This window comes from Loxodonta africana, chromosome 15, assembly GCF_030014295.1.
Source record: "Loxodonta africana isolate mLoxAfr1 chromosome 15, mLoxAfr1.hap2, whole genome shotgun sequence".
Lineage (NCBI taxonomy): Eukaryota > Metazoa > Chordata > Mammalia > Proboscidea > Elephantidae > Loxodonta > Loxodonta africana.
In genome coordinates this window covers 29,328,401-29,344,887 of record NC_087356.1, presented here as the reverse complement: position 1 = coordinate 29,344,887, position 16,487 = coordinate 29,328,401, and the positions used below count along the sequence as shown (strand labels likewise).

The 16,487-nt window shown below is 46.7% G+C and overlaps 1 protein-coding gene across 2 annotated transcripts in view; it reads left to right on the top strand.

The window, feature by feature from the left end:
- The first annotated feature begins 519 nt into the window (after window positions 1-519).
- SLC4A5 (solute carrier family 4 member 5) overlaps window positions 520-16,487 on the top strand; it is a 91,559-nt gene continuing 75,591 nt past the window's right edge. For both annotated transcript variants that reach the window (XM_064268750.1, XM_064268749.1), the window contains exons 1-2: window positions 520-598; window positions 2,709-2,900. In XM_064268750.1, the coding sequence (XP_064124820.1) occupies window positions 520-598; window positions 2,709-2,900 (271 nt within the window). The remainder of the gene's footprint in view (window positions 599-2,708; window positions 2,901-16,487) is intronic.

Sequence of the window (16,487 nt, the reverse complement as noted above, 5' to 3'; positions counted from 1 at the left end):
CCTGTCTCTCTGCTCCCTTCTTTCTTTTAAATCTCAAAAGAAATTGGCTCAAAACACAATCCGATCTTGTAGATTGAGTCCTGCCTCATTAACATAACTGTCACCTATCTCACCTCATTAACATCATAGAGATGGGGTTTACAACACATAGAAAAATCACATCAGATGACAAAATGGTGGACAATCACACAATACTAGAAATCATAGCTTAGCCAAATTGATACACATTTTGGGGGACACAATTCAATCCATGATGGGTGACCTAGTGTATGGGGTCTCTTTGTAAATGTTCCACTTGTATTTGAAAAGAAGGTGGGCTCTCTATTTGTTGGAGAATATATATACACATATACATATATATTTTGAGCATCTTCAATTTGTTCTTACCTTCTTTAGCCTTAATTTTTTTTTTTTAAATCTGTATTAAGGTCTCTCTCCATGGCAATTGTGGGTTTGACAATTTCTCCTTGAAATCCAATTATAGATTTTAAGGTTATGTACATTTTTTACTTTATAGTCATGAAGGTAGAGGAGGAGAAGGTTGGGATAGGAAAGCTGGACCCCGCTAACTACAGGAGGAGATATCAGAATCCAGAAGGTAAGGCCATTTTGATGCAGATTGGGAGGGACTGAAAATCCCTCCAGTAATCTTATAACGACCCTTCACCCTTCGATCTGGGGAATCTAAACATCAGGTCCCCCTGCTGAGTTGTCACCAGTGTGTCCTCCAGATCTGGTGGGAAGAGCCTTCACCTTGTCTTACAAGGACCGCATAGTTGAGACAGAGACAGGAACCAGCACCGTGCCTGTATGGATAAGGGCATAGATTCCGCCCACACAGAACAAACTCACCTCATTTTACAAGCCCTGAAAAAAAAAAAAAAAACTGTAGTAGATTCCAAAAACGGCAGCACAGTTAAAACCAGTGCAAAAGGGTGTCCAGTGGGAACATTTCTGTTGCTCCAGAATTGCTGACCAGGACCCCAAACGAGGATTCAGAGACCGTAAGCATCCCATATTCTCCAGAGAAGCAGCCATAGGGCTTATGAAGATGCAAGCAGAAGGGGCTGCTGCCATAGCTGGAGTCCCAGCCCCACCCAGTGGGAAACACTAAGCTCACTGCCCAGCTGGATGCTTGCCGAGCTGCAGAGTGTGTAGACCCAGCCTGGGGCTACCTTCTTAGAGGAATGCAGTGTGGAGTTGCTGTGTCCTGAGCCAAACTCTGCAAGATGTTTGCAATGAGAGGCGAGGTCCCACAAACGAAGAAGGAGAATTTAGGCTCGGGGTAGCAATGCACCAGTCAAAGAGTAGACACTCAACAAATTTCTAAAAAATCTAAGCAAATCTTAGACATACTTCCCCAGGATTCTGCTTGGTGTGGTTTTCAGCTGATATTTCCTGCCAATGAATGTCCAGCCATCTAGCATCTGCATTTCAGGAGTATGAACCAAGAGGCAGCACTTTCCTCCAGGAAAAAACAAATAAACTTAAGTTAATGTAGGTTGTGGCATAAAAACAGAAAGTTCAATTTCCCAGACCACCACAGCCTTTCAAATGTCAATTGCTCTTCTTAGTCTTCAGAAATGGTCTTAATAACTAATGTTTGTTGACCAGCCTGCTCCTGAGCAAATTGTCACCCAGAGGTTCCAGATTCATAGGTACTCCAGATCAGTGGTTTTTAAACATTTTTACGGCAATCTATTTGAGCAGGGCAGAAGATCCTCCCATTCACTTACCCACCCATTCTCACTTCCCTCAAAAAAAAAAAAAAAATTGAGGGAAGAAAAGAAAGAAAGAAGGAAGGAAAAGGGAAGAAAAATTATAAAGGTCCGAGAGAGGAAAGTAGCTTTACTGGATGCAGGTGATTCAATTTAGAGCCTCAACATCAGAACATCATACGTCAAAGACATTGTTGGTACAAACAGTCATCACTATGCGTTGTAGAATTAACCAATCAATCCACAACAAACAAAAGACATCCACCCTAAAGCTATATTAGCAGAAATTTATAATTAAAAAGAGAGAATAGTAGCAATGGAAAATGATGGCCAACTCAAGCCAACACTGGTGATAAACCTGTAACAGAATGTCCTTCCTGAGAACGGAGGGGATTCCAGTTGCCTCTGTGTGCACAGACCTGTTGGGGGCTTTGTGCATTGCCCAGGGTTAGTATAATACTGATTAACAATCCTTGCTACCTCTAGTTCTTGAAAATTTTAGTTCATGTAAACCAGCTTTGAGAAACACATAGTAATTTATTGTGATAAGCAGTCCCAGTAGTTCTTAGTCGTTAGTAACAACGGCAGTCGAAGGAAATGCGTTCTACATTCCCATAACAACTAAAGAGAGGGCTTGGCATTTGGGGGTAAAGAGTGGCCCACTGAGGGACTCTCTTCTGGACTATGTGTCATAGGCCATATCTGGTCATCAATGCTCCAGACAAACAAGAATAAGGAGATGGGTGCTGTGCTCATTCTAACAGAATTCTAACTATAGCACCAAGGGTACCCGTCTAGCAACTGCTGAGTTGGTTCAGAAATGGAACTCTGTCAACTCAAGCCTTGGGGAAGTGGCCCTGTTCAGGCCATGTCCAAGTCTTCTGTTTGCTTCTGGGGCACCATCTCTTTGTCATTGGTGAATTTTGACATGAAATGCCAGTTTTCAGTAATTCTGCCTCCACCCCACCCTCCTTTTGTGCTGTCCCACAGACTGCCATTCCATCAACACAGGGCTTCCAGTCTCCAGTTACTCTCAAAGAAAAAGAGATCAGAAAGGACAACTTTCTGGCGTGCAAAAAGTCCGCTGGGGCCTGCGGCCAGACAAGCAGCAGCAGGAGCTGAATGATCCCAGGAGCAGGGGCAACAGCCGGGAAGGCAGAGTGGATCAAGTCAGCAGGACCCGTGAGTTCCTTGCGGGGCGAGGACGCGTTCTGGGGAGCCATCCTGCTGGTAGATCCAGACAGGGCCCGGCAGGGCAGGGGAATTATCTGGAGAATGGGGGTAATGCCTTCTGGGCTCAGCCTCTCAAGCCCCCTCTGCTCTGCTTCCACTGCTGATCAAGCTCCCTGCTGTGGGATACCTTTAATCAGGTTGAAGCCCTCTGTCTCTATCTGGTGACTTCAAGACAGACCTCCTTTCTGAACCATTCTGTGTTGATTTCACAGTTTAAGTCTCAGAGTTATTTCCTTCATTTCCAAATTCCTAAAGGCCACGTGGCTGTTGCCCCTAAGAACCAATAACAAGCACAACTGCTTGGTACAAGGCATTGTGCTCAGTCAACTGGATTCCTTATTCTATTACCTCCTTCCCCTCTCCTCACCTGAGCTTGAGGGAATGGGACAGAATTATCCAGTCACCCTGCATTGCAGCTTGCAGACCCCTGGGACACTTCCTCCCATTATACAAAGCCCCCACATCCCTCCTCTGCTACTGCAGAAATCAGCACTGGGCTAATTAAAAATTGGTCTTTTGCCTTCTTGTGGAAATAAAATGATCAGTCTTAAGAGGACTGAAAAGGAGTAGAGTCCTTCGAGCACAACAGTGACATTTTATCCTTTATAAACTTTACTGATGCTTCTGGGGACATGATTTCACCCCTAGATATCTCAAATCTGCATAATAAATGGTATTCAGTTGGTTTCTACTATATAGTTCCACTCTCTTGAGCAAGGCAAGATTAGTTCCTCTTACATCTAAACTTTTAAAGGAGTGTCACGAAGAGAAACCATCTTTGATGGTTATGAGGGAGGGGAGGGGTGAGAATGAAAAAACACTAAATAGACAATAGATAAGTGGTAACTTTGGTGAAGGGTAAGACAGTACACAGTACTGGGGAAGCCAGCACAACTCGACCAAGGCAAGGTCATGGAAGCTCCATAGACACATCCAAACTTCCTGAGGGACCAAATTGCTGAGGGTTGTGGGGACCACGGCCTCAGGGAACACCTAGCTCATAACGTAGTTTATAAAGACAGTGTTCTACATTCTACTTTGGCGAGTAGCATCTGGCATCTTAAAAGCCTGTGAGCAGCCATCTAAGACACTCCACTGGTCTTAACCCATCGGAAGCAAGGGAGAATGAAGAAAACCAAGGACACAAGGGAAAGATTAGTCCAAAGGACTAATGGACCACAACTACCACTGCCTCCACCAGACTGAGTCCAGCACAACTAAATGGTGCCCGGCTATCACCACTGACTGCTCTGACAGGGATCACAGTACAGGGCCCTAGACAGAGCTAGAGAAAAATGTAGAAAAAAATTCTAACTCACACACACACACAAAAAAGAACAGACTTCCTAGTCTGACAGAGACTGGAGAAACCCCGGGAGTATGGCCCTTGGACACCCTTTTAGCTCATTAATGAAGTCACTCCTGAGGTTCACCCTTCAGTCAAAGTTTAGACAGGCCCATAAAGCAATACAAGACTAAATGGGGCACACCAGCCCAGCCCAGGGGCAAGGACTAGAAGGTGGGAGGGGATAGGAAAGCTGGTAATAGGAAACCTCAGGTCAAGAAGGGAGAGTATTAACATGTCATGGGGTTGGTAACCAATGTCACAAAACAGTATACATACTAATTTTTTAATGAGAAGCTAGTTTGTTATGTAAATCTTCATCTAAAGTACAATAATAAAAAAATAAATAAAAGGAGTGTCAGAGGCAGTGACAGTGTCTTAGCATCCTCATGGGAGGAGACCTGACATACTTCCTCCAGAGGCTTTTTTTTTTTTTTTTAATAATTTTTATTGAGCTTTAAGTGAAAGTTTACAAATCAAGTCAGTCTGTCACATATAAGCTTATACACACCTTACTCCTTACTCCCACTTACTCTCCCCCTAATGAGTCAGCCCTTCCAGTCTCTCCTTTCGTGACAATTTTGCCAGCTTCTACCTCTCTCTACCCTCCCATCTCCCCTCCAGACAGGAGATGCCAACACAGTCTCAAGTGTCCACCCCATACAAGTAGCTTACTCTTCATCAGCATCTCTCTCCTACCCACTGTCCAGTCCCTTTCATGTCTGATGAGTTGTCTTCGGGAATGGTTCCTGTCCTGGGCCAAGAGAAGGTTTGGGGACCATGACCGCTGGGATTCCTCTAGTCTCAGTCAGACCATTAAGTCTGGTCTTTTTATGAGAATTTGGGGTCTGCATCCCACTGATCTCCTGCTCCCTCAGGGGTTCTCTGTTGTGCTCCCTGTCAGGGCAGTCATCGGTTGTGGCCGGGCACCAACTAGTTCTTCTGGTCTCAGGATGATGTAAGTCTCTGGTTCATGTGGCCCTTTCTGTCTCTTGGGCTCATAGTCATCGTGCGACCTTGGTGTTCTTCATTTTCCTTTGATCCAGGTGGGTTGAGACCAATTGATGCATCTTAGATGGCCGCTCGTTAGCATTTAAGACCCCAGACGTCCAGAGGCTTTCTGAACCACCCCATCTGCCACTGCCCTGTATCTCCTATCAGGGGATCTGGGCCCACTGCGGTCTGTGGCTTTTCCAGAGTAGACGTGGGAGATGAATTCATGGGGAGTCCTTTGGAGAAGTCCAGTGTTAAGAGGTGGGCTCTGATTAAAATGCACATGTACACAGGCATGCACACGCATGGACACACATATACTCACAATGTTCAAAGATAGGAATATCAGAGACCAAGGAGAAAGAAAGCCTGGTGGGGAAACCTCCTGCTCTCCACCATGAAATAGTCTCTGGGGAGTTCTTCTGTCACCCCACCACCTTTCCCACGTTCAGGGTTGGGGCCCCTGAGCCAGAGAAGAGGAAAACGGTTTTGAGCTGGTACTCTCTGCTCAAAGGCTTTGGAGGAGCCATAGGGTGAACCACAGAAATGGGTACACATGGTAGATTAGGTTGCTTTGGTGGTTTCTGGTTCAGGTAAGGGGATGCTGGTTTTAACTGGGAGCCAAAGGGGAGACAATGGAGAATGCTTCATGTACGAATCTCTTCCTTCACGGCCTGCTGTGCGCCTGGTTCCCAGACCATGTGCGTGGCCGGCTTCTCCTTGGCATGGCTGTGGAACAGGGGAGAGAGAATGGGAGCACCTCAGAGGACGGGGAATTTCAGGCTGTGTGTCTCAAGCTGGTGTAAAGTAACCAGTTGCTGTCAAGTCAACTCCAACTCACAGCGACCCCATATGTATCAGTGTAGAAATGTGCTCCACAGCGGTATGTGTGTGTGTGTCTGTCTGTGTGTGTGTGTGTGTCTGTGTGCTTTAAGTGAAAGTTTACAAATCAAGTCAGTCTCTCAGACAAAAACGTATACACACCTTGCTCTGTACTCCTAGCTGCTCTCCACTCCGGCTAATGAAACAGCACACTCCTCCTCTCCACCCTGTATCCCGTGTCCATTCAGCCAGCTCCTGTCCCCCTCTGCCTTCTCTTCTCCCCTCCAGACAGGAGCTGCCCACATAGTCTCCTGTGTCTACTTGAGCCAAGAAGCTCGCTCCTCACCAGTATCATTTTCTCTCTCATAGTCCAGTCCAATCCCTGTCTGAAGAGTTGGCTCTGGGAATGGTTCCAGTCTTGGGCTAACAGAAGGTCCCTTTAGTCTCAGTCAGACCATTAAGTCTGGTCTTTTTACCAGAATTTGAGGTCTGCATCCCACTGTTCTTCTGCTCCCTCAGGCATTCTCTGTTGTGTTCCCTGTCAGGGAAGGCATCGGTGGTAGCTGGGTACCATCCAGTTTTTCTGGTCTCAGGCTGACGTAGTCTTTGGTTTATGTGGCCCTTTCTGTCTCTTGGGCTCATATTTACCTTGTGTCTTTGGTGTTCTTTGTTCTCCTTTGCTCCAGGTGGGTTGAGACCAATTGATGCATCTTTGATGGCCACTTGCTTGCGTTTAAGACCCCGGGTGCCACTCACCAAAGTGTTCCACAGGGTTTTTAATGGATGATTTTTTAGGAGTAGATTGCCAGGCCTTTCTTCCAAGATGCTTCTGGGTGGCTTTGAACTGCCAGAGTTTTTGTTAGCAGCCAGCCAAGCACTTAACCGTTCGCAATGCCTGTGGATTCCAGAGCAAAGCAAGGACCCCTTCTAAAGAGGAAATTAATTCATGTGGACCCATGAAAATGCATTTATAATTTGTAGAGCCCCAAGGGGCCACATACCCAAGATTGAGAAACACTACCTTAATTCCCAAACCAAACCCGTTGCCATTGAGTAGAACTGTCCCATAGGGTTTCCAAGGAGCTGCTGGTGGATTTGAACTGCCGACCTTTTGGTTGGCAGCCATAACTCTTAACCACTCCACCACCAGGGCTCCAGTATCTTAATTAACTAGAGTTTATTCTATGAAAATGTCTTCTAATTATGAGTTATAACAGAAAAGTTTTGCTCTTATATCTGATAAAAGAAATATATTTGAGATTATCATCAAGCTGGAAACACAAAATTTTAAAATTCAGGTAGAACCCAATACCCCTAAGAATACATTCAAGACCCCAGTTTAAGGGAGCAACAAAGCCTGCCAGCAAAGCCCACAGCCTTGGTGCCTGTTCTGTGGCCTGAGGGGGCTGAGTTTGCTCTGCCATTCTCCATGGGGTGGTAGAAGGCTCACCCTTCAGTCATTCACTTCTTTCAAGAAAACTGAGGCATTGCACGTATAGTCCAGATCCAAGCCCTGTGTCTGCTGTGTCACGGTGACTTGTAGGATGGAAGTTAAAGCAGGGCAGGAATCATCCTACCCGCATTAGTGGGATATTTGCCAGAATCTCCCACGTTTCCTTGTTGTAGGACACCTGGCTCCATGTGCTGATCCTCTCTGAGCATCCTGTCCATTCTCTGAATCCACCCAGACAGCCCAGGCAGGGGGCCCAGCAGACCCAGCCACATGGCCCAAGTGGGAATGCCCACTACAAAGGAGAGGAGGGGGACCCTGCAGAACAGTGGGGACTGGGTGGGGAGGGAGGGGTGGACACAGCTGGCCCAAGCATGAGGCAGGCTGTGCAGATGGAGGATGGGGAAGACTCTCTCAGGTCCTGCCTTGCAGAATAATTATAGCAAGGCTCAAACAGGACAGCGTATGTAAAGGGGCTTTGTGCCTGTAAAAGTGTTCTGCAAATGGTGGTTCATTATAATTTTGTTAAATAAATGATAGTATTAATAACCAGCAGAAGAAAGTCCTAGTGATCTGCTTCTGAAAGTTCACGGCCATAGAAATCCTATGGAGCACAGTTCTACTTTGCACGTGTGGGGTTGCCATGAGTCGAAATCAACTCAATGGCAACTGGTTTCATTTAATAATCGTAACATAAATTTGAAGCCAATGTTAGGTAACACACTTTTTTATTCCAAAAACCAGAATCAAACCAAGCCTGTTGCCATGGAGTTGATTCTGACTCATGGTGACCCTATGTGTGTCAGAGTAGAATTACTCCATAGGGTTTTCAATGGCTGTAATCTTAAGGAAGTAGGTCGGCAGGCTTTTCTTTCGTGTTGCCACTGGGTGGATTTGAACCAGCAACCTTTTGGTTGTATACACTCTAGAGTTCCTAACCACCAGGATAGTTTTGAAATATAAGCCAGCAGCATGATAAGGATCCTGACACGTCAGTGCTTGGGTGTCTGTATTTTTCTTTTAGGTTCCGCAGTGTCTTAGTTATCTAGTGCTGCAACAGGGAACGGGGAGCTATAACAGAAATGCCACAAGTGGATGGCTTTAACAAGTAGAAACTTATTCTCTCACAGTCTAGGAGGCTAGAAGTTTGAATTCAGGTGCCAGATCCAGGGGAAGTGTTTCTCTGTCAGCTCTGGGGGAAGGTCCTTGTCATCAATCTTCCCCTGCTCTAGGAACTTCTCAGCGCAGAGACCCTGGGTCCAAAGGACACACTCCACTTCTGGCTCTTCTTGCTTGGTAGTAATGAGGTCCCTTTCCTCTCTGCTTTCTTCTCTGTTTTTTATCTCAAAAGAGATTGACTCAAGATACAGCCTAATCCTGTAGATTGTATCCTGCTCCATTAACATAACTGCCTCTAATCTGGCCTTATTAACATCATAGAGGTTAGGATTATAACACATAGGAAAATTACATCAAGGCACAAAATGACAAGTTGACACACATTTTGGGGGGGACACAATTCAATCCATAACACACAGTGTACTCTTAGTTAAAGATCCACTGTCCTAAAGAAATTTGATACTTCTTTGAACCACATACAAATCTGCCAAAACAAACCCACTGCTGTTGAGTCAATTCCGACCCTTAGTGACCCTGTAGGACAGAGTAGAACTGCCCCATAGAGTTTCCAAGGCTGTGAATCTTTACGGAAGCAGACTGCCACATCTTTCTCCCACGGAGTGTCTGGTGAGTTCAAACCTCCAGCCTTTTGGTTAGCAGCCAAGAACTTTAACCACTGCACACCAGGGCTCCCTTACAAACCTACAGAACCTTGTATAGTCCCTGATTTCATCTCAGCCAAGGCTCAGGGAACAGATGTTCCTCTATCACCCAACAGGCCAGGGACAGGAAAGAGTCCAGCTCTAGGTCTCCTGGTCCTTCTCATGCTGGTTCCATGACCTATACATGGAAACCAGCCCATCGCTTCAGTACTGCCTTCCCGATCATCTTAGCGCTCTTTGGAGAAAACCTTCTGCCCCTGGGGTAGAAAAGCCCATAAAGGGAAAAGTATAAAACAGTAAGGAGGTGCAGTGAAGATGATCTGCTCAGGGAATTATGGGAGGACCAGCAAGGAAGTGAACCTAAGCCAAGGTGGTGAGTGGTGGGAGAGGGAGATTAACACTGGCTCCCTGGAGGAGGTGACCCCTGAGGTAAGTCTTAAATGATGAGTAAAAATTAGCTAGGGAAGGGGACCAGGAGAATTAAAGAAAGGGAAATACATACATCTTCTCAATCAATCCTCACACCAACCCTAAAAGGGAAATATTATTATCTCCTTCAGACTGGGAAATCAAGGTTCGAAGAGATGTAGTGAACTTTCTGAAGTCACACAGCAGGTAATCAGTTAAGCTGGGATTTGAAAACAGGTCTGTTGATGCCAAAGTCTGTGTGTGCTCTTTGCACCACTGCTTTCCTTTGTAAGATATTATTGGTCAGTCACCGTGTTGGGCATTAGTGAGAATTACACCCTTCCCCATAGCCAAATTGCATCATGGGAACGGGAATGGGTAGGTGGGGAATCAATACGCCATAGCAGTTGACTCGTTCATTCTCTTTCTCTCCTTGCCCTTCCCCCCAGCTATGTGAACACGATTTAGGAAGTCAATATTTAGCAACCAATCAATTTTTACTCAAACAAAGCACATATGATGAGTAGAATCATCAAGTCGTAGTGACAATCAATAATAGTTGTGCTTTCTGTCTTCTGGAGAGGCCATTGAAAGCAAGAGGATTAGATGTAGCTTTAGAAATATGGTTACACACCTGCTTTTCTAGGCTGCTAGTAGGAACTGGTGGAAACCCTGGTGGTATAGTGGTTAAGCACCAAGGCTGCTAACCAAAAGGTGAGCAGTTCAAATTCACCAGGCGCTCCTTGGAAACTCTAGGGGGCAGTTCTACTCTATCCCATAGGATCGCTATGAGTCGGGGAATCGACTTGATGGCAACGGGTTTAGTAGGAACTGGAGTCAAGATCCAGGAGAAACAAGTTCAGCCAAGCCCAACCTGAGGCAGATAGACCCTGGAGTCTCAGTATCCTCATCTACAGAATGCAGGTTATCATAGGGTGACTGACTGCTGTCTCAGTGTGCCCAGGACTGAGGAGTTTCTTGGGACATGGGACTTTCAGGGCTAAAACTGGGTCAGTCCTAGGCAAAACAGGGGTATGGTCAGTAATGCTAAATTGCTGTGAGTTGCTAAACGACCACAGTGTTATGTTCCATTAGCTGTGGCTGAGTTGGCTCTGACTCATGGTGATCTTATGCACAATGGAAAAAATCCTATACGGTCCTGTGTCATTCCCACCATCGGTTGTAGACTGGATCATTGTGATCCACAAGGTTTTCATTGGCTGATTTCCAGAGGTGATTCTCCAGGCCTTTCTTCCTAGTTTGTCTTAGTCTGGAAGCTCCTCTGAAACCTATTCAGCATCACAGCAACATACAAGCCTCCACTATCAGATGGGTGGTGATCATGCTTGCGGTGCATTGGCCGGAAATTGAACCCAGAACTCCCATGTGGAAAGCGGGAATTCAAGCACTGAACAACCACTACTCCCATAAAATACTTCACGTGGTGCTTCATGCCTGGTAGGCACTTAACATATCTCCTCTAGCCTTTATACACATTAACCCAATTTAAGAGCAAGAAGCCAAGGTCTTTTTCCTCTACAAGTGGACATTGGTTTGGTTTGGCAGCCCTCGTAAGTACAGGGAGCCTTATAAGCTCCTTCTGGTGGGAGGGGTGTGAAAAAATCTGAAGGCCTTCTTCCACTCGCCAAATATTGAACAACTCTGGGGTCACTAAAAGATCAAAACACCCCAAGAGGAACAGTAAAGGAGAAAAAGCTTATTTTTTATCCAGATATTTGAGCCTCGCCTGGTTTTAAAGCCTTAGGGCCAAAAGGATGTTTCATGTTGTCTTTCTTTTGCCCTTTCTGATGCAGAAGGAGCAAGGGTTGAGATAGCAAACAAATTTCTCTCCAAAATATCTCCTCCACTAAGCTCCTGAGCCCGGTGGTGTTTCAAGCATAGGAGCAAAGACAACTGTGTTTCCTTTAGAGCCTGAAGCTTTAAAGTGGGGCTAGTTGCCTCACCTTTGTCGACTTCACTAATTTGAATCTCGAAGTGACTGGTGAAGTAGGAAGGAGAGAGAAAGGAGGAAAGGAAGACGGAAAAAGGGAAGGGATGAGAATGATTCGAGACCCTTTATGCCCCTCAAAAGGAGGTGGGCAGAAAGGCAAATTAAAATTCCCCCAAAGGAAGGCCATGCTTACTCTTCTGTCTCTTCTTGTCCTTTGACATCTTAAAATCCCTATCTCCTGGAATTATCAGCATCTACAGCATTCCTCCCTGAAACTGCGAGAGTTATTCTCCTAAAACCAAAACCAAAAGCAGAACACAAACAATGACAATAACAAAACCTATTCCAACTCCGTAGGGACGCTGCGAGTCGGAATCGACTCGATGGCAGTGGGTTTTATTAGAAGAAAATCCTGAGTTAGCGACCTTAAGGGGAAACTAGGGTTGGGAGGCAGAGTTGCAAGTGAACCAATGAAAGTCCTAATAAATATATACAGTTTTTATAACCCGTATGTTAGCCGGGCCCATCCTGTTCCTGGAGAGGTTGCTGAATGGATTTAGCCTCCTTGCCCGCATCCTAGGGGACGTCTGCAGCCTTTGCCTGCGTTTCTGAGAATTCGCAGAAGCTTTACTAGTTGTTTCAGGCTGCACTGCTTGCTGGTTGGCAGCCCGCTCAATCATTCTGTGTTTTGCTTATCTAGTGACAAGACAGCCCCCATCCAGTAAAGCATGATCATGTTTTCTTCTTGTCCCAGCTGAGGCTATGTTTTTCCCAGCAGCTGCGGGTTGAACCCACTCCCACCGTTGGGCAGATGCTATGGGGCTGTCTCTGTTACTTATAGAACAGGGCGGCATTACCTGTGGCATGTCTCATTACGTGGATTAACTTCCGACATGCTGCATGGGACCGAGGCGCATTAGAGCACCCAGCATACGGTGTGCTAAACTTTCTGTGGGATAGAGGGGGTGGCAGAGAGAGGGCAGAGGGTTGCATGGGCGTTCAGAAACTGAAAAAGTCTGAGTCCTTGGAATGTGTAGAAGGGACAGGCTAGTGACTGGTAATGAGGAAGGAAGGCATCACATCGGCTGGCAACGACAATGGTATTGTTGTTAGTTCCTTGTCATGGTGACAGCATGTACAACAAAACAAAACACTGCCCGGTCCTGTGCCATCTTCATGATTGTGGCTATGCTTGAGTCCATTGTTGCCGCCACTGTGCATTTGAGTTTTTTCCAGCCTAGGGGGCTCATTTTCCAGCACTATGTTGGATCGTAAGTGTTTGTTGTGATCCGTAGGGTTTTCACTTCCTCATTTTTAGAAGTAGATCAACAGGCTTTTCTTCCTAGTCTGTTTTGGTTTGGAAGTTCCACTGAAACCTGTGAATGACAAACTGACAGAGGGGTGGTAGAACAACAATCATAGAGATCATTTATTGAGTGAGTGTTATATGCCAGGAGCCCTGGCGGTGCAGTGGTTAAGAGCTCGGCTGCTAACCAAAAGGTCAGCAGTTCAAATACACCAGCAGCTCCTTGGAAACCCTATGGGGGCAGTTCTACTCTGTCCTATAGGGTTGCCATGAGTTGGAATTGACTCGATGGCAACAGGTTTGGTTTTAGTTTTTATTATACGCCAAGCACTGTGCCAATCACATACTATCTCATTTAATCCCCACCACAATCCAGTGAGGTAAGTGTGATTATTTCCACTTTATAGATGGGAAAACTAAGGCTCAGAGAGTTTAATGCCTTGCCAAGATCCTATTGTTAGTAATCAGCAGAGCCAGGGATTGAATCCAGGTCTAAGCTCCTAAAGCACCATGCTAACTGAGAGAATCCTTCTGGCACCCTTGGTGATCTGTCTTTGGATGTTTTTCTAGGGGGCCCAAGGTCATCCACAGCCCCTGCATTGGTGTGGCCTGCAGTGGCCGCCCAGTGGTACTCAGGAAGAGGTGAGCCAGCCTCTGGCACTGTGCAATCCAAGGTGCAGAGCCCTGGATGTTAGGGTGGGCCTTACCCCTCTCTGCCCTGCCTGATGAAGAGCCCACCAAGGCAGGGACTCCTGCAAAGCCCAGCGCAGGGGTCTGTGTGGTGATGGCATTTGTTGGAGCCCAGCATCTCAACACAGAACCCTGCCCCTCTGCCTCTGCTTTCTCAGCTTTAAAATGGGCATACTTGATCCTCAAGCCTCTGGGATGAAAGTATGGCAAAGGAGGAGCCAGCAAACAGGGCAGTGTGGGGTGGAGGTTGCCAATCCTCCAGGCTTTGTTCATTCGCCTGCTCTGCAGCCTGGGGGACCTTAAAACCAAAACACCCAAGCCCATTGTCGTTGAGTCAATTCTGACTCATAATGACCCCATGTGTTACTGAGGAGAACTGCTCCATAGGGTTTCCTTGGCTGTCATCTTTGCAGAAGCAGATCACTAGGCTTTTCCTCTGTGGCGCCGTTGGGTAGGTTCAAACCACCAACCTTTAGGTTAGTAGTTGAACGCCAACCATTTGACCCACCCAGGGACCTTAGCTGGTATAAACTAGGTCTCAGTTTTCTCACCGTGAAATGAGGATTTGGACTCGGGTGATCTCTAAGCTCCCTCCTAGCCCTGAGACTTAGCGGATTCAAGGTCCGAAGCTCCTTGGAGCAGCTGCAGTGACCTCTAATCGACCTTGTCACATTCTAAGTACTCAGTAAGCACTTGTTGAACTGAACCCAGGAGATCAGAAGTTTCTCAGGAGAGCAAAATAATTCCCCAGCGGGGTTCGCCACACACCCTGAGGTGACCAGTTCCCACTATCCCTGCACTCTCAGAAAATACCCATCAAGTGAGGGCACTCAGCACTTTGTTTTAGAGGTGGGTGAACAGGAAGAGGGTTTGGAGTTTGGGCTTAAAACTGGGGAAGGAGAGAACCTGGTTACATGGAACATGATTGACCCAGCACGGCTCTCTGTGACACTGTGAGACCCCAGCACAGCACCCCCTTGCCCACCCCTGGGTGGCTGAGGGAGCAAGGCCCTGCCAGGCCAGCTCACCCACTGCCAACTCTTAAGGAGGGTCCGGAGAGTCTGAGGCAAATCCTACCTCTGCCCCAGGAGAGAGATGCCTGAGCCTTCCCTCGAGCCTCCAGGCACTGTGGGCAGGGCTCGTGGGGGAGAGGGGAAAGGGCCAGATCTGCCAGTCCTCTCAGAAGTCCTCAGCTGCCACCACCCTGCTGCTGTGGGGACTGGGCTCCCTGCCTGAGGTTCTGCTGCAGCTGGAGCTTCTCCATCCAATGCACCTGGGAGCTAACTCTCTGGATGTCTGTCTCTGTCTCACTCACATACACAATCTCTCTCAGAGTATCTCTAATTCACTCTCAATACAGTTTTTTTCTACCACAGACACAATTTCTCAATCTCTCACACCACCTCTCTGTTCGCTCTTATGTACAGTCTCCCTCTCTCCACCACCCAAGTCTTTCACACATTCCTACACACACACACACACACACTCTCTCTCTCTCCCTCCCCTGCCTCCCCTTGCCTTCTCCTCTCCCCACGTCTCCCCTGGTACTTAACTGGAAACAAAAGGAAGTTTGTTGTGCTCAGCCTGCAAGGAAGAGAACCAGCTTGTGGAAGCAGCGGCCAGGGTGGCAGCAGCAGAAACAGGCTGGGGCCAGGGGCAGCCCCGACAGCCAGAGACCCCAGCACTCAGCTATTCCAGGGAGCAGGTAACTCCTCAGGCAGGGCTGGTTCAGGCATCCGCTCTCTGCCCGTCTCTTCCCTCCATGACTGTTTCATTTATCTGCCTTCTTACCTGGCCTTGAAGGGGGAAAGGGACTCGTGACTGAGGCAGGACCTCCTTTGCAGAGAACTATGTGTAGTCTGATGTGGTTGGGGTCCGGGGATCTGGGGTAGCTTGTTGAAGGACAGGACATAGCCTAAAAAGGCAGGTTAGGACCAGATTACCAGGGATGTTTGAGCTGTGAGCTTTAGGTAATAGGAAGCCACTGAAGATTTTTTCAGCTGGAGAATAGCATGATCAAATCTATATTTTAGAACAAGAGTAACCAAACTCTGATCCCTTGAAGAGCTGGTGTGCCCTCTCCAGAATCAAGCAGTCATAGTTTTCCCCCAGTCTGAAGAAAACATAAGACTATAGCAAGACTTTTCTCCATCTATCTGAAGTTTTACTTCTATAAAATTTCCTTAAACCTTTGGTGTCTGGTAGCGAGAGCCAGTGGAAAGGATATGTGTTAAATGAAAAAAAAAAAAAAAATCAGAAATAAAGTCCATTTAAATAAGTGAAGTCCATTGATCTATATACACAGAAAATAGTATTTTCTGCTAGAAAAATTATTTTTAAGTCATGTGCACAATATTTGATGGTGCTCCCCAAAGAGCACCCTGACTCCCGGGAGTCCACTACGACAACATGTTCGAAATGTTTTTAATGGTTTTAAAATGAAATATTTTCAAAGCAAATTCTGCTGCTACATAGGGAATGGGGCTGGAGGGGGACAGCCAGAGGCAGTGCGAGCAGTAGGTGGCTATAGCTGCCATGGGGCAAGAGGTAATGAGAGCTGAACCAAGGTGGTGGCAATGGGTGGGGGAAAAAGGAGAGAAAGCAACAAGTATTTAGGAGGCAAATGAAAGAAATTAATGTCTGATTGGATATGGACGGTGAGAGAGAAATCTTCAGGCGTTGGCTCTTCAGGAGTTGTCTGGTTGGCTGGGTAGCTAGCGGTACTATCAATTAAAACAGAGAAGAGCAGGATTGGGGTGTTGGGTGAAGAAGGGATGTAGGCTGTTTTGA